General features: G+C 51.8%; 1 protein-coding gene across 1 annotated transcript; it reads left to right on the plus strand.

Moving 5' to 3' along the window:
• The first annotated feature begins 6,800 nt into the window (after positions 1-6,800).
• On the plus strand, positions 6,801-17,817 carry ENDOD1 (endonuclease domain containing 1). The gene is made up of 2 exons (XM_054189119.1): positions 6,801-7,439; positions 13,094-17,817. Exons 1-2 carry the CDS (start codon positions 7,146-7,148, stop codon positions 14,225-14,227), a joined length of 1,428 nt encoding a protein of 475 aa, XP_054045094.1. The 5' UTR covers positions 6,801-7,145; the 3' UTR covers positions 14,228-17,817.
• Positions 17,818-21,162: the final 3,345 nt, after the last annotated feature.

The raw sequence follows: 21,162 nt of genomic DNA on the forward strand, positions 1-21,162 counted from the left end.
CAGTGGTATTACTGGAGACAGGCAGTCCTGGGTGTGGCTGCTATCTTGCCTCTTGATTAAAGCTTCTGGATCTTGCCAGCAGGTTTAGCTTTCTCAAGGATTATGGCTTTCTCATGCCGTCTTCTGAGATGATGCAAGCCTAACAAGTCTGTACCTCTAATTTTGTTCCCACCCATCAGTCTCCTGTCAATGCAGGCTGTCAGGAGCTGTCTCACACCTTGTTTCCAAACACCACCTAGCAGGGCGAGCTCTCAGCATTTTCCTAAACCACAGCACAATTTTGAAAAAATAAAATGTAACAAACAAATAAAAAAATTCAGTAACAATGCCTAGAAGAAAAGCATGCAAATGGGTAACTTTCCTGTCCAAAACAGATTTGAAGTGTGAAAGAACATTTTAAGGCCTTTGACACGACACCCCCCAACATCCTTCTCTTTAAATTGGAGAGGCATGCATTTGATGGGTGGACTGTTTGGTGGATGAGGAATGGGTTGGATGGTCGCACCCAGAGGGTGGTGGTCAACAGCTCAATGTCCAGATGAAGATCAGTGACAAGTGCTGTCCTTCAGGAGTCCGTAGCGGAACCACTACTGTTCAATATCTTCATCAATGACACAGACAGTGGTATTGACTGCACCCTCAGCAAGTCTGCTGAAGACACCAAGCTGAGTGGTGTGGTTGACAGTCCTGAGGGATGGCATGTCATCCAGAGGGACTTGGACAAGATCGAGAAGTGGGCCCATGTGAACCTCATGAGGTTCAACAAGACCAAGTGCAGAGTCCTGCACCTGGGTCACAGCAACCCCCAGCATCAATACAGGCTGAGGGATGAAGGGATTGAGAGCAGCCATGCCGAGAAGGATTTGGGGGTACTGGTGGATGAAAAGCTGGACATGAGCCGGCAATGTGCACTCGCAGCCCAGAAGGGCAACCATGTTCTGGGCTGCATCAAAAGAAGAGTCTCCAGCAGGTGGAGGGAGGTGATTCTGCCCCTCTACGCCGCTCTGATGAGACCCCACCTGGAGTTCTGTGTCCAGCTCAGGAGTCCTCAGCACAGGAAAGACATGGACCTGTTGGAGTGGGTCCAGAGGAGGGCTGTGAGGATGACCAGAGGGCTGGAGCACGTCTCCTGGGAGGAAAGGTTGAGAGAGCTGGGGTTCTTCAGGCTGGAGAAGAGAAGGCTGCAGGAAGACCTTATTGTGGTCTTTCAGTGCTTAAAGGGAGCCTACAGGAAAGATGGGGACAAACTTTTTAATAGGGCCTGTTGTGGTAGGACAAGGGGTAATGGTTTTAAACTAAAAGAGGGGAGATTCAGACTAGATATAAGGAATACTGTTTTATGATGAGGGTGGTGAAACACTGGCACAGGTTGCCCAGAGTGGTGGTAGATGCCCCATCCCTGGAAACATTCCAGATCAGGCTGGACGGGGCTCTGAGCAACCTGATCTAGTTGAAGATGTCCCTGCTCATTGCAGGGGGGTTGGACTGGATGACTTTTAAAGGTCCCTTCCAACCTGAACTGCTTGTGACAGAGAGAAAAAGACTTCACTGAGAGGTTCCAATGAACAATTTATTTGGACTTCACTCACAGGTCCGATATGCCACTATTGCAAGTTCTTATGGATACAACGGAAGAATGCACTATTGCAATGTAAGGGGAAAAGAACAAAACAATTCACAGAATACGCTATTATCACCTAACAAGTGATCCCGAAAAGTAACAACACAAATCACCAGCGCGCTAGATATGAATATCTTAAACGAGTGCACAATCGTTTGTGATGTTTTAATAACATCATACGTACGTTATTAAATCACTTGCACTCTCTCAGGTAAGGCCACTCAGTCCCGGGAAGTTACCTTGCACAGAGTCCTGGACAAGGTGGGGAAGAATCTCCTACAGGCCAGCTGTATCTTTGGAAGATTCCCCCTTTTTCTCCCCAAAACTTCGGATTTAAATATCCTTTTTCCGGGACCGTGCTTGAATGGATTACACTATGCGGGATGGTTATCTCCGGTGGTTTGATGGCCCCTCTGATAGCAATGTTTATTTTGTGATGTCTGCTCTCACACACACTGAATACTGGTGGGACTTGACTCAGGGCGTTTTGTTTGTTAAAGGCACCATTCGGGTTTCAGTTCTGGTTTCAGTTCTTATTGTAATGCAGTGTTGAGACCACCCCGGGCTGAGCCATCTCCACAGCTCCCCCCAGGTTATCTCTGCATAGATAGGGATCGATAAGCGTCTGCCGAGGGGAGATGGAGCTGAGTCGAATGACAACTCCCTGCATCTCACCTTTTGTGTTCTGAAACCGGTTTCGCCAGGTGCTCCCATTCACTCTTCTGTGATTCTATGATTCTCCGTGAACTGTTGTGGCTTTGACCAACTGACAATCTGTAAAACAAAGGCCATTACATTTGAAGTATCAATTCTTTTATCATAGCTGTTATTGTGTTAAAAAGCGTGTCGTGTCTCGATTTAAAGAATGAAAGTGTTGGAGCTTTCAGCACATCTCTAAATAACTCATTCTGATAGTTAATCATCTGCACTATTAAAACTATTGCCATGTACCGCTATTCTGAATCTCTCCTCCTTCTGCTGCTGTTGTGCTTGTTTCTAACAGCCTGAAGATTATCAGAGATCTCTTGAATCTGAAGGCTGTGATAAAGTAGCAAAGGATGTAACCTCTGGATTGTATTAATTTAATTCAGTATTTATGCAATGCATTGGTACTTTCTGGTTTGCGAGGTCCCTGTCAGACTTCCGCTGTGCAAGTTTTTGTACAAACCCAGAACCATTCCCTGTCCCAATGGTGTTACTGCCCAGGGAGCAGTATGTTTGGGTGCTTTACCATTCACAGTCATCACCCTCTGCCTCTGATTGTGCACCACAGACAACCTCCTCCGTCATTTTACGTCACTGTCCATTCTTAATCCTCCCCATCTTTTTTCCCTCTGATTTCAGCTGTGACACCTCCCAGAGGCAGGCACCCACCGGTTGCTGTGTTTGGACACTGAGTGCAGCCAGGAGGAAAGCCAAGTGAGGGAGGAGAGCACCCAGATGAGCATCTCTGGCAGTTTGAGGTGGTTAGCGGCCTCTTGCTGGCCCACCCTTGCTTATGAGCATCACGGCAGAAGGTGAGCAACGGACCAGTATCATCAATGGTGGACCATTCCTCACCAGCATTGAGGGGCACCACGGGGAAGGTGTGAAGACATATGTGTAACCACCTAACAAGCAGGCAGTAGACTGGCAGGAAGACCTGGTTTAGGTGGGAATCAAAATCCCAGTGCATGTTGCTAAGCTCTTCCCTGAAGAGTTTATTGTCTTTCTGCCCTCCTGGCCCTTGAATCTCTTTGTTTTAGCAGGAAAATTGTTTCACTCATGCTTTTCTCCCTAGCTCAGCACTGGGCTCCTTTCCCAGACCAACTTTTTAAGCTAATTTTAAAAAGAAACTCTTTCCCTATGAGACAGTGAGGAGGCAGATGTGCTTTCTGACATGCCATGGCGTGTCTGCTGGCACTGCCGTGCTCCAAGCCCAGACTTCGGTATCTCCACTGAATCAGATGGTGTCTCTCCATTGGGACTGCTTGCCCTTGGAGACACTTTCTTTTTCCTTTCCTTCTCAGAAGAATGGGAGAGTCACATACTGCACTGCGGTCCCACTCCGAGGTCGTGGTAGGAGGCAGGAGATCCGGCCTGGAAAACTATTTGGAGTCAAGAATGTTTTGAAAGACTAAGCTAGAGGGGTCAGGCATGCGAGGAGAAAGAATTGCTATTTGTAGCAAATCCAGTGTCAGCCGTGTGAACAGAGAGACAGGGCTGGAGGCACAGTGTGGGAAAGCAATCAAACAAGCCCAGCAGCTTCTCCTGGCTACAGGGTTTGGATGCTGGTATGCTTTTCAGGTTGGTTTTGCAGGGAGGTATTCTTTTCTTTGAGACTTTGGTCTTGTCTTGGTGCTTTTGAGCCTTGAGGAAGAGGAGGACTGGTCATCCACGGTGGGTCCATGAAGATGGATGAAAACTGCTTTCATTCTCTTTTCTCTTTCCTCCTCCTCATGTTTTCTGCTCATTTTCTTAACACAGAAGGAGACAGCTTTCCTCAGCTCGCTCTCATCTCCTCACTTGACCCTGACTTTCCTCACACCTGTTTCCATTCATTTTCCTTCTTAACCTTTCCTTAACACATCAGTTTTTAAGGAACGCAGATCCCCCCTCAGCTCTAATTTTTGCCCCGATCTCCTCCTTTTCATCCTGGTCAGTACCATTTTCTAGATCCTTACCTCTTTTCTTGTCCTTTTCTCTCTCCAATCTCTCTGTCTTTAATCTGTTTTCCCCAACGCGCTCTATTTCTTGTATGCCTTGCAAAGTCTGTGTCCATGCACTCTCTTGCCTACATCCTCTCCTGTCCACCCACCCACCTCTGCCTCCCACTGAGAGACGACTTTATTTATGTGTCCCTTTGACCACATCGCCTGTCTCTCTGCATCTTCCCTGGGCTCCCTCTCCTCCATCATGTCAAATATCAGGTCCTTGCCTGCACCACTGGCATGGCTAGGCTTGTTGCCCTCTCACCCCTCGGTGGGTTTGGAGGAGGCAGCCCTGGTTCCTGCGAGGCCACCCTGCCACGGCCGGCTCATGCTACTGCATACTCGTGCTACTGCAGCACTGAGTTTTCAAAACCTCTGACCAACTCCGTCTCACTGGGTTTGACTCTTCTGTCTGTCTGTGATCTGTTGGCTGAGAGCGTGATCTTCCCAGGGCAGGGCAGTCCTTTGGCCTTTATCTTCTCAGCACAGCGAGTGCCACACCATGATGATGGCACTAGCCTCTTCAGTAATAGTGATGTTAGCAAGAACAGGAAAAAATATACAGCTCCACGTTCAAGGATTGCAACAGCTATCTTAAATTGGATAGAAACTGGAGAGGGGCCTTGCATGGAAAGAAAATGGGATTGGGAGTAAGGGAGTGGAGCTCCATGCTGGCTTTCACACCGATGCTCTTCATGGTTGAGTCAAGCGTTATCCATTTGCTGGTAAATACAGAGGTGAATAGGCAGGCAGGTCCCAGCCTCACCGCCTGAAAGGAAAGAGCTGCTCAGAGTTCCCAAAAAGCAGATAAGAAGCCCGTGAGGCTCAGAAGACAGCTTGGGGCTGTGTGTCCCAGAGAGACAGAGGTGCTGCAAGAGGTTGATGTGCAGGTCCAGGGCAGAGGCAGGATGTCCGTGTTTCCTGGTAGAAGTCATAGATCTGCTCAGCGTGCTGGTCACTGTCATGCCCATCTTAAGAGACCTCATGCTGCCTTTATGTTGGATTGGGACCATGCCTATCCTGGGGTAATGCGGGTCACTCTTGGAGCGGGGTCTTTAAAGGCATCACCTGGCCTAGGTTTCCCTGGGGACCAGGGCTTACCGCACTTGTGAAAATACTTTCCTCTGCTGCCTAGGTAATTGCAAGCCTGGGATGAGACAAATATCTAATAGCTAAGGTTTGGCTTCAGTTCTCGATTTCCCAGGAGCCTTTTTACATCCAGGAAAATGAAATTTTAAGCCTGTCTTTTGGAACTGCTGTCTTCAGGTCATGCCGTATCTGTGCTTTAATTTCCATAGTTTTTCCTGAGCGTGACTAACTCTTTCTGGCAGGGCTGGGCGACCGGGCATCTGCCTGGACCCAAGCCAAGTCCACTTACTACATTTCCTGTTGTTCCCCAGCCTGGCCAGCCCGCCTCTGTCTCCCTGAGTTGCTAACACCCCACCAAGAGGTGCTGAGGTATTTCCTTGCCTTGCTACTTCTACAAGTCATTCCTGCGTAGAGGAATGATCGCCTTAGAGTCCAGTCTATTTTTAGTGCTTTTACAGGCTACTTCTCTGACCTTTAGCCACCGCTGTCCCGTTTCGTCATTTGCAATATAGACTACTCCTACCCTGTCTGCAAAGCATTTGTGAGTTGGTGGCACTTGGAGTTTTTTCCTCGGAAATTATAAAAGGGACCTGTGCCTTACTGGCACCCAGGATTTTTTTCAGTTTTTGGCAACACAGCTGATCATATCTAACTCTTGGGTGGGAACATGCACATTTTCTTGAGTCTGAGACACTGCTCTGTAGTCTCCTTTCCATCCCCTCTCTTCTGAAAACATTAATTTTCCTAAGAACTGAAGGAACACAGCCTTTTTACCCAGCAGTAGCTGGGACATCATAGCCGACTGTTCACCGGGCAGATGGTTGCTCTGCTAATCATAAACTCAGAGGAGCAGTTTCATTCCCTTTAGCTAGATTTTCTTCATTATTATTGTTAATTTTTTTGGCCGGTTCTATAGGTTTGGTCAAAATATTCAGAAGTGGGAGTTAATTAGGGGTACGTGATCCGAGGGTCTTCATCCTTCTGCCTCTTATCAGTCTCTCCTGAGGAAGAGTCTGCCAAGGTGGGGTGATACTGCTCCACAGCAGGGTTTTGGATGCCCATTATACTCCGAGAGAGATGGGAGAATACCTTTCCCAGGCACTTTAGCAGCACGTGGCTAACAGCACCAGTGGTGACAGACCCCCTAAAAAAGGGGCGAAGTGGGTTCCCATCAGTTCCAATATCCTGCCACCTCTCCTCTTCCTCTCCCTCAGCCAGGCTCGCAGCTGGGCAGGGCAGCTAACACCTTCTTCGGTGTGGTGAATCTGACTTTGCAGCATCCCCCCTGGCAGCCCCAGGAAGATTTCTGGCTGCGTCAGCCAAAATTCCTGCCGGGGACTCTGCTGCAATGCAGCACACCACACCCCCGCCAGCGCGGAGCCCCAGCCCGGGCGGCCGATGCTGCTCAGCTCCAGCCCCGCACCGCCCTAGGCCTCCCTCCTCCTCCTCCTCTTCCCAACGAGCCCTGATGATTCCAGGTTGCTCGGCATTATCTCCTGCGGGCAGCTGGCGTCCGCAGCCCGTGTCAGCGCAGCCCGGCGCACGTTCGGTCCCTCAAGGCGCTGCGGGCGGAACGCGCTGGCTCCCGGAGGGATCGGCTGCGGTTTCGTATTTCATTTCCCTCGCACGCTACACCCGAATTCCAGACGCTTTCTGGCTTCGCTGCTGCATGGACTCAGAGCACAGGTCCTTTGCCGGACCCAGCGGAGGCAGACGGGGCTTCCCTCAGCTCCAGGGAGCGGACCATGAAGACGTCAGTTGTATTTTTGCTTTGCATCTCAGTTTTCCCAGGCTTTTCCCAGGGCAGAGTTGTTGGAGAGGATGAAACTGGTTTTGCTGAGTGTAATGTGTTCTTCCCTGGACAAGTTCCACCCGAAGGGTTTACGGAGCGTTTCCACGTGAAAATCTGTCAGCAGTACAACAAAGAGCCACGCTTTGCAACCCTCTACAGTACTAAGGACAAAATCCCTCTTTATTCAGCTTTTAAGTATACAAAGCCAGCCCAAAATGAGGAGGAGAGCTGGCTGGTCGAACCGCAGGTAGGTCAGCCTTTCCTTCACTGTAAAGCAAATGTTCCTGGAGAACGTTTCCTTTGGGGGGGGGGGAAGCTGGGGATAGGATTTTCTAAAGGGGGCAGGAGCTTTGTTGAACTTCTTTGGTTTTCAGTTTAGCACAAGCGGAACTTACTTTTGTGCTTGGAACCGAGCAAACAAATATTTCCTTGTCCCGTGGGGGCTTATTAATGAAAGCTAGGAGAGGAGAAAAAGTCATCTTTGACACCGGCTGATGCATCTGTCCTGCCCAGCCGGCTCCCGCGGGGGGGGGAGCGCTGCCGCTGGGTTGCGGGGTTAAAACACCGCGGTGTCAAGTTGAAGTTTGTTCTGTTGCCAGCGTGATCACAGTGTTGATAAAAACTCTTCAGCTTCGCTGCGCAGGGATAAAACATCCCTTTGCGGTTCACCAAGTTGGCTGCTGCAGCTTTTTGTTGTGTCCGTGTTGCAGACGCCAGCAGGGAAATGAGTTGCCGTGTTCTGGAGCGTGTGGGCTCCAGTTGGGTCAGAAGTGTGTAGTATAAAATGAATTTTGCCAGAGCCTCAGTGGTTTGTGTCTCCCTTGACACTTGGCATGTTTAAGCAAGTCCTTCAGGCTATTATATTTAGAGGAAATCCTTGAAAAATTGCTGGTGTCCTAAGAAAACAAGTACTCTTTACCTCTTTTTTTTCTCCCCCCCCGCCCCGCTTCAGGTCTTTCAGGAGTAATAATGGTGAATTTTGTAGCAAACACCAAGCTACCCCCGACTGTTGAGCTGAGGAGAGATCGGCAGGGTGCGAGGGTGCTTCGTCAGGTCAGGGATGGCTGCAGCATCCGCGCAGCGTGGTGGGAGCAGGGCCCTCGGGTGCCGGAGCCAGAATCAAAGCTCACCCCTGTCCCAGGAGAGCGGCTGCCGTGTTAATTTTCCTCCTGTGGGGTAATGAGATACTAAGGCCACAAGGTCACAGGCAGTGAAGACAGGAGATCCTATGTCCCCATCCTCACCCCGGACTGTCTGCCTGATCTCTGGGCTGGGTTTTGAGTTGCAGAAGTTCCCAAGGGCCCTTTGATCTGCCCTCCTTCCACTTCACAGATGGCTGGGGAAGTGTCTGCCTGCCCTTTTAAAACAGAGGGAAGCTTTTTACAGACTCTGCCATTATGGTGTTGAGGAAGGGTGATGAATTTTTAAAGCACAAAGGGGATCTAGGAGAGTAAGAATCTGCTGTCAGTGCCATGGACGCAAAGAGGCAGAGATGAGATCCTTTCCCATTTCCCTCAGCCGCTGATGCCCTTCATCACTTCTAGCCACCATATCTCCTCCTGTTCCTTGTGGTCTGACTCACCAAGACCTGCCCGGGCAGGCTCGAAAGCCATTCCTGCCATGGAGCAGCAGGCAGCCCCTCCACAGCAGCTTTGGAGCACCTCCCTCCAGCTGGCTCTCCTACCTTCCCTGCTCCATGCCTCTTCGCCCCTCACCTTATCATCACCCCTACCAGCACTCCAGAGCCCCCAAACCTTGCGTCTCCTGCCTCCAAACTGTACCGCAGCCCCAGAAATAATTGGCCAGGCACTACCTTTAGCTGTTCTGCTTCTCCAGAGCATCCCCGTACATTGCTGTGTGTCTGTTCTTAGTTTACACTGATGCTAAAATGCAGGTGTCTCGGAGGTGGGAGGTAGCAGCTCTGCAGTTCACTGGAGGAAACTCAGTCCAAGACAGGAAAATAGTAGGAAAAAAAACTGTCAGAAGAATCTGTAAGGGGAAGATATCAGGACTATAAAAAATTTCTGTAACTCAAGGAATAAGCACCACCACGCTGGATCTGAGAGAAGAAAATGGGGAAGAGATGTCACGTCATACACATTATGCATATTCCTATCAAGGCTAGGTCAGATGGTTAGGAAAGGTCAGACGTCTGCTGAAGGGAACCCTTAGCAATACCTGCTCTGCAGCGTAGCCCCATGAGGTTATATCTTGCCTATCTTCAGGGTAATTTCCTCACCAAGACAGGGTATGAGCAGGCTCAGCTGCACCGTGGCATGCGCTTACGCCTGTGTGCATGCAGACGCACGTGCAGAAGCACAGCAAGCAGAAAGGAATCACTGTAAAAATGCTCTCTGCTCTCTGGTGAGGGCCTCAGGGTTGTCACATGCCATTTTTTTTTTGGGTAATGATGTAAGTGGTGAGCGCACCCTCTCACTCCCTGCATGCCTAGCCTCCTCAGGAATGTCTGCCTGAGAAACAAGTGCCAAGTGTAGCACAGAAGCAGTAATTGGGTGAGAAGTGCAAGGAATGTCAGTGCCACCCACTGCCGATTGGCAGCTGGAAAACAGCGAATTAATTCAGCAATTAGTGAAAAATTAGAGAGCAGGAAGGGTAGGCTGATGAGCAGGGTCCTGGTGGGACTCCCCCAGGCTCAGGTCTGGAAACATGCTCTGCCACAGGTTGTCTAGGGGTTGAGAGCAAGTTACGTAGGTGGCTTTCACCTCCTCTTGTTTCAGTGGTCTGAAAATCTGCGGGTTTGTCTCTTTCTATAGCTTAGAGAGAGATGGAAAACTCTGGAGTTGCTTTTTCTGTCCCAACGTACGACAGACTGGATGAATCACCTTGTGTTTTCATTTGGTTGATGACTACCACCAGCCAGATGACCAAGGTGGGGTTTGCATCACCCAGCTATAGCCTCCCCTGAGCTGCCCTTGCCACCTCTCTTGCTAGACAGTCAAGAGAAACAGGTACTTCTAGAGCCACTCATGTGACCGTCCTACGACAGAAACCTTGGTGTAAGATGCACCATGCCTCCTCCCTGAGAAACAAGTCTCACACTAAGGTTGGACGAAATATTTCCACTGCGATCAAAGGCAGGAGCGTGCCTGAGGCAGCAGCGAGTGGGGTGGGATGCTGAAGTTCGGCTGGGATGGTATTGGGCTGGGGAAGGTGGGAGGTAACAGTGTCCTATGCTGTTAAATGGCCAAACTTGGTGGAAGCTGCCGGCTCTAATAGCTGTGTGTTGCCACACTTTTAATCCCCCTCTGCCTCCGCCCCTTCTGTGAAACTGCAACTCCCACTTTATGAAACACAGAAGTATTTTTAGGTGCTCACATCCATACAGGTGTTCAGATGCATAATTCATTTTTAAATCCCCGTCCTCTGAGTGAGGTGTTTACCTGTCTGCTCGGATCTTGCCCTTAGATATTCCAGGTTATTTGGACAGATGGCTTCGTGGCTGGCTCCGTGGATGCAGATATGCTTTGGCGGTGACACAAACCAAAAGCTTTTTGAAGGAGTGAGGAAAGGCAGCTTGCAATGCAGATTAGATGCAGTGCTGGAGACAGCTTGCCGTTTGGGCTGAGCTGGAGGAGGCATGAAAACCTCAGTTACACATGGGTTATTACAAACCATAATATGAGTTATTATAAGCATAACTCAGTGATGTCAGAACCTTACGCATAAACAGCACACGGCCGCATTTTTATCATGTTCTTTTTTAATTGCACCTAAACAATCCCAGTGGTATGTGCAAAAGCCTGCAGCTGAATAGGTAACCAGAGACATATTTTCTTGATCGGCACCTCAAGGTTTGCATGCCTCGGCTCATAAGGAGAGAAAATTAAGTTTATACCGTCTGCTTCATGTAGGCTGGGAATCTCTGCCAGGAGACAGAGCTGACCCGCCTTGGGTCTACGTGTCCTTGTCGTATGGCAGCACTGCCATGGGAGCGAGAGGGGATGGGTGTCTCTGCAAGGGTGTCAGGCTCAAAAGGGCCATACCATGGGGGGCAGTTCTCAGGCACAGCCTTGCCCATCTACCCACTCCCTCCCCACCTGTACTATGGGATTAAACACATCGGGACTGTGTCCCTTGTTCCATGGCACAACACCGTCGTTGCATCAGGATAAGGAGAATGAGCTGGGGGGGCAGGACGGGACAGTGATTTTGTGGACTGCAGCCCTTGAGTTTGGGGTGTCTGAGTGAGAGGAGCAGAAGGCAGCAGCAGAAGTGCAGGATAAGTCTTTTTTAAGTGGTGTATTTAGAAAAAGCTACGACTTGTGCGTCAGTACGTAGGACTCGCTGTGCTGCTTTTGGTCCTGAAGCAATAACCATCAGATGCTTCAAAACGAAGCGCAAGAAACCTCCTAGCAGGAGATGGGGGTAATGCAGCTCTCCGCAACCGCCAGCGTTGGCACTGTGACCAGCCTTGGTGCAGAGGGAGCCCTGAGCCTGGACCACAGGGGCCTGGCTGATGCAGGAGGCCGGCCAGAGATCAGTTCCTATGGCGAGGGTGATGGATAGCTGCTGACACTCACTGCTGATGGCACTTCCACCCCGTCTCTCAGCGCAGGTAGACGCAGCGCTGCAAGGGGGGGGATGCGGCACGAAGAGGATGCCAACTCTAAGGTTGCAAAGACGTAGTTGTACGTCTGTCCAAGTGCACGGCAGGATGGCCAAGGGACAAGAAAAGGACGACTGGGGAGTGACTCAAGGTAGACTATGAACTGTCTGCCATAAATGTCTCCAAAGTACGTATTATACAGTGCAGTAAACAGCCTGTAGGCCAGGAGCAAAGACAGCAGGTTTAATTGGGCCAGCACAGTGCTGGGAGCTGAGGCCACAGCCTCTGAAGCAGTGACTGCAGGAGGCAGCGACTGCCAGAGACAGTCTGCCACCCCCGAGCTTCTACCAACATGCTCACCCTCTAATTTGGGGAAGAAAATGACAATCTGGCAACCCCCCCAGAGCGGCTGTAGGCAGTGACGGTAGGAGTGACTAAGGAGCAGACAGAGCTGCAGCCACCCGAGAAAGACCTGAGCATGCCCTGACATTCAGTGCTCCTGCTCCCACTGCTCGTTACCTCCCCGTGCGTGGCTCCGTGCACGGCCCCAGGATGTATTCCCGTTGCAGCAGACATGAGCAGGTAACACAGATTCCATTGAGGACCTGCGGTGATGGCATCCTCTCCCACGTGATGCCAGGAGTTGTGCGGTCATTAAGGATGAGGTTCAGACAATTAATGACATGAGGTTCAAACTACTAATGACCAGCCCTGAGACAGCCCTAGGAGCTCAGTGCCGTGTCTGTGTTCAAGGCAGGGAAATTCAGGTCACCTGCCCTGGTGCCTAGCTTCATTCTGCCTTCTGACACAATCGGTGGTGAGAGGTAAATGCCTTCTCTAGGCATCTTATGTACCATGGGGTTTTTTTTCTTCATGGCTTGAATTTGATGGTTCAGAGGGACTGAATTAAGGTGCCATGGTAGCTGCTTGAGTGAACTGGAGGTACCAGGTACCACCACCATAGGAGGTGAGAACAAGGCCCTAAATCAAGCCATCTATTGGTCTTAAAAAATCTCTTCTAGAAAAAAAATCACAAGTGAGAGGCTTGGTGCGGGGTGGCTGCTGAGATTCTGGAGGCTGTGTTGTGCTGTGGACCAAACTGGAGAGCTGCAAGCATCCCTTGCAGCCTAAACTGATGTGCTTGGGCAGGCAGCTCAGTAGAGCATACACTTCTCTGAAGCACTGCAAGGAAAATAAGGAGGGAGCACAGGATGTGGTCCGAGGCACAGCGTGTAGTAGTAGTCGTGACGGCAAATACACTTCAAGGCCCATTTTACACGTTGCCTTCTAGAAAGGGAAATTGCATCCAGTAACTCTCCTCTCTACTATTTCAGATAGACGATCCAGAAAATGATCTGCATGAGATGGTGCATGAAGCTGATGTCATTGGCACTGTGGCCAGCCTTGGTGCAAATCAAGCCCTGACCTCAGACTACGTGGGCTCCGGTTATGAGAGAGGGCTGCTCAATCCCAGCTTGCTCAATGAGGAGGATTTCCAGATGGCCACTTACACGCTCACGAACGCCGTCCCTCTGAGCCCATCTCTGAGCAAAAGCTGGCACAGAGACATTGGGAGGGTAGTGGAAGAAGCTCTGGTCCCTCACTGCTCCAAGAAGGATCATCTGTATCTCCTTGCAGGCGCAATTCCTTCCAGTGTCCGAGTTAAAGGGAAGGTGTCAGTGCCAGAGAGCCTCTGGCTGGCAGCCTGCTGTGATGCTCCAGAGGGATGGTCCCTGGGACTGGTCAAAAAAATGAATGATGAAAACAGCTTAGCAGACCTCACGGTGGGAGAGCTGGAGAAGCAGCTTCTAGCAGGAGTTCACTTGTTTAAGGGCAGCTGTGGGGAAGACAACCCAAGCCAGGAGAAAATAGAAGCAATACTGCAGGCTGTCAGTCAGATCCGCTCTGGAGAGCAAGTAGAAACAAGTGACAACCAGGAGGCCAAAGACAGTGGCTTGGTGAGGAAAGTGGCTGGTGTCATTGCTACCCCTTTCATCAAACTTCTGGAACTCCTCATCTATGTGTTTGTGGAGCTGGTGAAATTTGTGTTTTATTTTCTGTGGCTTGTTATCAAGCGGGTTGGTGGTGCAGTTCTGGATGGAGTCTACAGCCTGTGGAACGGGGTGGTGTCCTACCTTAAAGCCATAAGCATGGTGCTCATCAGCATCCCCTATGATGTGGGGAGGGTCATCGTCAACATCTTCCTGGGCTTCCTGGAAATTGTTCAAGATGTGGCATCCCTCACCTACAGGATTCTGCGCATCCCTGTGGGGTTTGTCCTTCACCTCGCTGCTTTCCCTTACCACTCCATCTGTGCCATTCCCTCCGTCCTCAAAGACATGGCCACCGGGATTGGGGGCACCTTCTCGCTCATCATTGATGCCACAGCCGCACTTCTGCATGGCTTTTATTACTTGGCTGGTCACATAGTCAAACGGTTTGTCCCTAAAGGCTCCTCTGATGACTGATAGGGATGGAAACCAAGGCTGCAAAGACACGGAGTGAAGGAGGAGTGGGGCGATGCTTTAAGATACATGGCCAAATGCTGTCAATTTTGTTCTGGTATTTATTGTAGTGACATTAATAATGATGAACTGATGGGGGAGTAACAGAGAAGGCTGAGGTAATGTTGCCGGGGGACGCCACCAGTTCTGCTGTTGTAAAGTGTTCGGGTTTTATTGGTGCAAGCCACAAAGTTCCTGTGATTTGCAGATGTCGAGATGCTTCCTCTGGAAGACACGTGGTAAATGTGGTATGGGGTTATTTCTTTCCAGCAAAGATAAAACTGAGATCTACGCACTGTCAGAGAGCTCCACAGAAGCCCATCCCTGCTGGAGAAGAGGTGACGGTCGGGGCAGGATTTTAGTTACAGAGAAGGAAGTGAGGGTGCAAGGATTTGGGGCTGGGAAATGATGGGGAACGAGGAGGGATGGGGGTGAAGTCCTACTGTTGGTTTCAGTGCTCATTGTGGAGGGGATGTGACCTGGTGTACCTCATAGTCCTCAGGCCTTTCCAGGCAGCTGAAATCACATGGATCTTGTTGTGAGGAAAGACCTGCTGCCTGTTCTTTCTCATGGTGGGAAAACATTCTCCTTTAGCCATACGGAAGTCATCTTCCCCCAACCCTTCCATGCTCTTTGGTAACCACTGAAAGTCTAAGCCCTGAAGCTTCAAGACGTGGCATTCCATGATGGTCTAAGCCCCTGAAGGTCTCAGCCCTGAAGCCCTTGTGCCTGCTCTGAAGCCCAGCAGTGCCCGGGAGTCACGCTTTTGGCTTTGAATCCACTGCCACCCGCCCTGCCTCCCTTGAGAGCCGACAGTTCCCCAGGCACACAGCGGTATTGATGAGCCTGGGGTCTCCACAAGACGGTGCCCAGGCTGGGGATGGGTAGCACCACGACTGTCCTTCTGGGGCTTGTTTTGAAAGCCCAGCTCGCAGGGGGAAAATTATCCTCCTAGATTTCCCTCTAGGGCAAAAGAAAAGCAGCTCTGCCCTTCCCACCGGTCTGGGTCAGTGGCAGGGACATCCTTACAGGATGCCCTTACGGGACAGGAGATGCGTGGGGAACGGGGGGATTTTGCTGCCTTTGCATGAGGTGATTTGGTGTTTTCATAGCCCGTACCCAGTGGTAGGGTCAGAGTGGGGCTGGAGCCAGCCCCGGGCAGGGCAGCAGTGTCCCCTCGGTGCTGTGCTGGCAGTGAAGCTGGCCAGAGGGATGTCAAGGAATGGAGTCCTGCAAATGCGATGGAAGAGGCAGAGGGAATGGGACACTTGTGGTGAGTTGCTTACACTTGGAGGTCCTGGCAGGACTCATGGCAGGGGCCTCTGCTGCCGGGAGAGGAGGAGAGGGCGCGTGGCTGTTGCAGCTGGAGGGACCAGCGTGGCCAAGCTCAACATGAGCCCTAACAGCAAAGGCTTTTGCTGGGCATTTCCCTTCCTTAGCCAATTTCAGAAACCTGGAGGGGGGAAAAAGCAGTTGCGTTCCCCCTTTCTCCTGTGGGGACTATGGGCTGCCAGGTGGGGGGAGAGGCGGGGGGATGATCTGAGGCACAGCGTTTGTTTTGCTGTGAAATACCCAGCTGGTGAGCCGGCGCGGTGCCAGGCACGCTTCTGCGGGAAGGGGACCCAACCCCTATTCTGCACCGCTCGTCCTCCCTGCTTGCTCTTCTTCACCCCTCCTCCTCACCAGCGTGAGCCAGGACCCACAACGTCTGGCACACCGGAGCCGGCAGGGTGCACGCAGGAGCTTTGCAGGGAACCATCAGGAGTTTGCAGCTGGACAAGGGGCGCAGGGACGCCCGCCACTGCTGGAGGAGGGCACAGGGGCGCTGCCCTTCCACGGGGCTCGACTCATGAGGGGCTTTGGATCTCTTGGTTCGGCTGTCAGCAGGAGGAATGTTCTTAGTCTCAACAGCGTTTGCTCTGGCTGGACTCCCAGAGGCATTTGGGAGTCCTACAAGGATGGATCCTGCCCTTCACCCCCACCTCTGTCCCTCCCTCCAGCGCCAGGTTGGTTGTGGACCCTTGATCTGCCATAGCATAAAGAGTCCCAGGGGTGTGCAAGCCGGTGCTGCCATCCCTTTGGGGACCCAGTGGTGCTGTGTTGCTGGTGGCCAGTCCTGGGCTGAAGAAAGCCCAGTTACTCCATGCAGCAGCTTTTCTGCCTCACACAGCCCGTGGTGGGGCTGAGCTGGGGGGAGATAGATTTGGGGGGCTACATAAGATTCGTCTGTTTCATGGCAGCGACAGAGGGCTGTTTCCTTAACTCAGGGGCTGCGTTCAACGCAACCAGCTGTGCCTGCACATCCCTGACCAGCTGGCATCCCGTTCGGCAGTGACGCTAATGGCGTTGGTGAGGATGCCAACAGTGGGGATGAAGTGGGGAGGTGGTGGGCTGAGCAGGGACAGAGGACAACTCGTCTCACCTTTTGTGGGCCACGGCTGGTTCATGGAGAAAGAGAGGCCACCCGGCAAGCAGCGCCGGCTTGGTTCCAAAGGAAAGGCAGCGTTTGTGTGCCAATAGGAGTCTAGTTGGGTGAAGTCAGCAGCGTTTTGCAAATCCCTCCTTTGCCTTGGAGCTGTTGGTACGGGGATTTTGGGTGCAAGAGGCAAGGTCCAGGTCACTGCTCCCAGCAGGCAGAGAGCAGCCTGCGGATGCTCTCCAAACGAAACTTTGCATCTTTTTCTACTCAAATATGCCTTCCCCGCTGCAGAGCCGGATGGGGAATTGGTTCCTTGCTCCTCTCGCAACCCCAGTACTCCTCTTGGGCTGTCAAGGCATGAAAGCAGCCGGCTCAGGCCCCAGGAGCTGCCAGGGTGCAGTGACAGGGGCACCAGCCTGGTGGACCCAGGGTCCCCAGCAGCCTCTGAAGGCACATGTGGTGGCAGCCGCTCCCCAGTGCAGCCTGAGCATCGAGAAGAAGGCAGCTGCCCCCCAGAGCTGCCCGTCTCGTGCCTTCTGCATGGCCTTGTCTCTGACCCACCTGAGCAGACGGCGAGGCACTTCTCGGGGCTCCTGCACCCACAGCAGCTTCCCCACACCTTCACCCAGCAGCCCCCGCATCCCGGCTCCCACCAGTGCACCCCCCGGCCGCAGTGACGTGGGGGCTCGTGTGCCGAGAGGCGGCAAAGCTGAGACACCTCGGGAGGTCCGTCACCATCCCTGCCCAGCCTAGCTCGGGTCAGGCCAGCAGGTCCCTGTGCTGTGACCGTGTCTTCTGACCGCAAGTGGAGAGACCTTGAAATCTAAGGGGCCGCAGCACTGAGGGATTTGGGCAGATGTGGAGCGGTATTATTAAAAATTGTCTTAACGTGCTCGGATTTCAAACGCTAAGGACTGCAACCGGCACGGGGCATTGGTCTTCAGTGCTGCGTGTCTGAGCGGGCGATGGGAAATCTGCCTCGAACGCTCAGCAATTATCACAGAACAAGCAACATCCTGCTGCAAACTAATTACTGTTTGAGATTATTCTTATGTGGGCATGATTTATGGCTTGTGAGCTTTGCTCGATCCTTGGAAACGTATGGCTTCAACAAAATAAAAGTTACTTTTCCAGAGAGGGGCTGGTATCGTGTTTCTGTCACCGTTGCAAAGGAGATAATGCAGCCCGGGGTGCCCTGGCTAATCAAGAAAGCACCAGCAGCACAGTTGTTCTTTGTTACGGTTTGACATCCGATATTAATGGCCCTTTTGTGCTTTTAAAACACCTTTCTTCTCTCCGAGCACTTTACAAGAGTCAATTCATTAAGCTGCGGAACCCGTAGGTAAAAGCTGGGGGGTTGCAGGCGGATTGAGCTCTGTGTGTGCCAGGAGAGAGAGAGAGGGAGAGGGGACCTTTTATTCTTGTGGGATGTGGTGAAATGCACCTGGGGTGCAGCGCGATGGCCGGTTTGGATACAGAAAAACCACATCACGGCCGGATGATTCTTCGCAGCCGACAGGGAGAAGCTCCCAGAAGCTCCCTCTTGTGCGATGCCGTTCCCTTGACTGGTTTTATCTTTTTAGAAGGAGAACAAGCAGTGCCTAAAAGTGGCCATTTTCCTCCACTGACAGTACGGAGATCCTGGGATGAATAAACCAGATGTTGGCACCTGCATTTTGCAGGTACCTCTGTTAATCTGCCTCTGGGCAGATGAATCCATCCAGTGGGGTCTGCATTCCTCTCGGGTCTTCAGGAACTGGGGAGACACTGGCACAGGTTGCCCAGAGCAGCTGTGGATGCCCCATCCCTGGAAGTGGTCGAGGTCAGGTTGGATGGGGCTTTGAGCAGCCTGGTCTGGTGGAAGATGTCCCTCCCCCATCCAGATCACCCGGCCCTTCTACCCAGGGGTCTCTCTGCACCTCGAGATGATCCTTGTGTCTGCTGCATCCACCCTGGGGCTGGGCACGGACAATGGCAGAGGGACTCAGCACGGCCCCTCGGTCACAGCCTGGGCTACGTCCTCTGGGTCACACTTTGGCTGCCGTTGCACGTTTCAGAAGCCGTTCACCTCTGCGTGGAGCTCCATCACCAGCTCGGCACCTCTCTCCGGCCAGGGAGCTGCTCCGGTTTGGAAGGGAATTGAGCCATGCTTGTTCCCGGGTTATCTCTTAGTCGTGGAAAAGGAAAAGAAAAGAGAAAATGGAAAAGGTGTTGTAAAATAAATACCAGTGTATCTCGTTTGGCTGGGAAGGATTTCCCGGGAGCAAGGAGCGTGTCTGGGGTTTGCGTGTTAGCAGGGCTGCAGTCCCGCGGGACGATTCCTCTTCGCTCCACAGTCTCCCGGGCTGTTGGACTTACTCCGGTTTGGGACTGGATCTCACGCTGGGTAACATCTGCCATTGATTTCCACAGAACTGGTGTTTCCAGCCAAGCAGAAAGGCCTACAGACTTTCCAGCAGTGTTAGTGTTACAGCTGCTTGGAAAATCTCCAAGGAAGTAAATATATCCTGTCAGAACAGGGTGATTTATCAAATGTGGTGGGTTGTTTTTTTTTTTCATGGCAATTTGCCATTTTTAGTGGAAAAGATTTTTTGGGTCCAGGCTGAAGCAAGGACCAGAATTATCCAAGAGCAGCCCGTGGTCTGGTTTAGAGGTTTTGACGTGGATATTCAGCACTCGCTGCTAAGCCAAGCCTGGCACGTGAACGTGTCTCTCTCCACCTCAGAGGAGGGCCAGGGCCTTGGTAGCCATGGCCCATCTTAGCTGACGTCTCATCTTCTCCCATTTCTAAGGGTGAAAGAAACCCTTTTTCCTTTCCAAAACCACTGAAACTGTGACCATTTTCCTGGGAGGTAGAAGCTGTTTTCCACTGAGCCAGCAGCATCACCTGCAGAGCTGAAGCAGGGGCTTCGGATCCCCCCAAAGTATCATCTTTATTAATAACTTGATGCCTTAAAATAATTTTACATGGTGGAGGGCGGACATTTGGAGCAGATGTCACTGCATGTTTACTGCTGTGATATCGTGGATTTTGCCAAACCTCCCGATGTCTGCCGGTGGAAGGTGGTTATGGACCAAAGCCAGGAGCTGCAGCAGGTGGGCAGGATGGTGCCAGAGGGCAGGGGAGGAACCACGGGAGCTCCTCAGTGGTGGGAGCAGAGCAGCAGATGGATGGGAAGTTTCAAACCAAGTGGCTAAATAGTGAACAGTAATGGCTGCAAAGTGCTCTCTGCTCCGTCCTGACACCAACAAGCTGCTGAGATGAGTGGAGCAGCTCCAGAGGGGTGATACAATAGACCCAGGGAGACATCACTACCTGGATTTATGCCACCCAAGTGTGGACATTTAAAATCTGTTCTCTGCATGCACTGGAGTCCCTCCATTCAATATAAATATCTCCCTGGCCTTTCACCTGGGCACCTCAGCTGGATGCCTGAAGCTGGGGCCAATGAAGCTTAGCTGGGGTTGGTGGCTGATGGGGCTTCTCCCACCCATGGACGCCATTGACGTAGGTCACCCAGATGATTGTACAGGTGAGATGGTCTTTCCTACAGCCCCTTGGAAGACTTTTGGGTCACTAAGTCCTTCCATGCAGCTAGGAATGATACCAGGGGCTGATGCCTCCTGAGTGCTGCTGGAAACAACCCCCAGCGCTCTCAGCCACGTTTGGGCAGTGGTGGGGATTTGTGCATGGTCCTGCCGCAACAGATGGCATTAACCACCACGTGCACCTCAAACCCTACGATTTGCCCTGACCTGTGTGGAGTCATCCCATCCCTTAAAGAACTTGGCCCACAATTTTTTGAGTTCATAGAAAACATGCATATTTGTGGGGTGGCTGAGTGCATCCTTCACCCTCAGGCATCCATGGGGTGGGACTATACACCTGTGCACGGTAGGTGACAGCCTGCACTCGGAAAAAACATTGCATTCCACAAAATTGAGATGAGTTATTTCATGTGGGGCTGCCTTCTCAAGGATCTGTGAGACCACAGACCTGCTGGCTGCAGAAGAGGTTTGAATGGTGACAATGAGAGAGGTGTCAATGATCTCTGAGGGTCATCGTCCCACCAGTAGACAGCTCAGGAAAAAGGGTGGCTGCTCAGATGCCGGGTGTCATCAAGAACCAGGGAAGAGGCACACGGGCTCCAGCAATGGAGGATAATTTTGTCCATCCCCACATCCTGTAATGCCACGGCTCATCCCCCCCAAGCCCCATCAGAGGGGGGTTTGGTGGAGCGGGATGTATCTGGGAACCTGGTACCTGTCCTTTGTTCCTCTCAGGAGCGTATTCAGGGTCTCACTCTTTCTCCATCACCTGCTCCCAGCTGTGAGCAGATGTGGGTGCTTGGCACTGAGCACATTCCCGCAAGGTGGCCTGCCGGCACCGCTGGGACGCCTGGGGACACAGCACCAAGGCTCTGGATCTCTGCGGTGGGGGGAATTTGCACTCAGGTCTACTAATTACAGCGGGTAAGGA

Source organism: Rissa tridactyla, chromosome 1 (assembly GCF_028500815.1).
Source record: "Rissa tridactyla isolate bRisTri1 chromosome 1, bRisTri1.patW.cur.20221130, whole genome shotgun sequence".
In the NCBI taxonomy this organism is placed as follows: domain Eukaryota; kingdom Metazoa; phylum Chordata; class Aves; order Charadriiformes; family Laridae; genus Rissa; species Rissa tridactyla.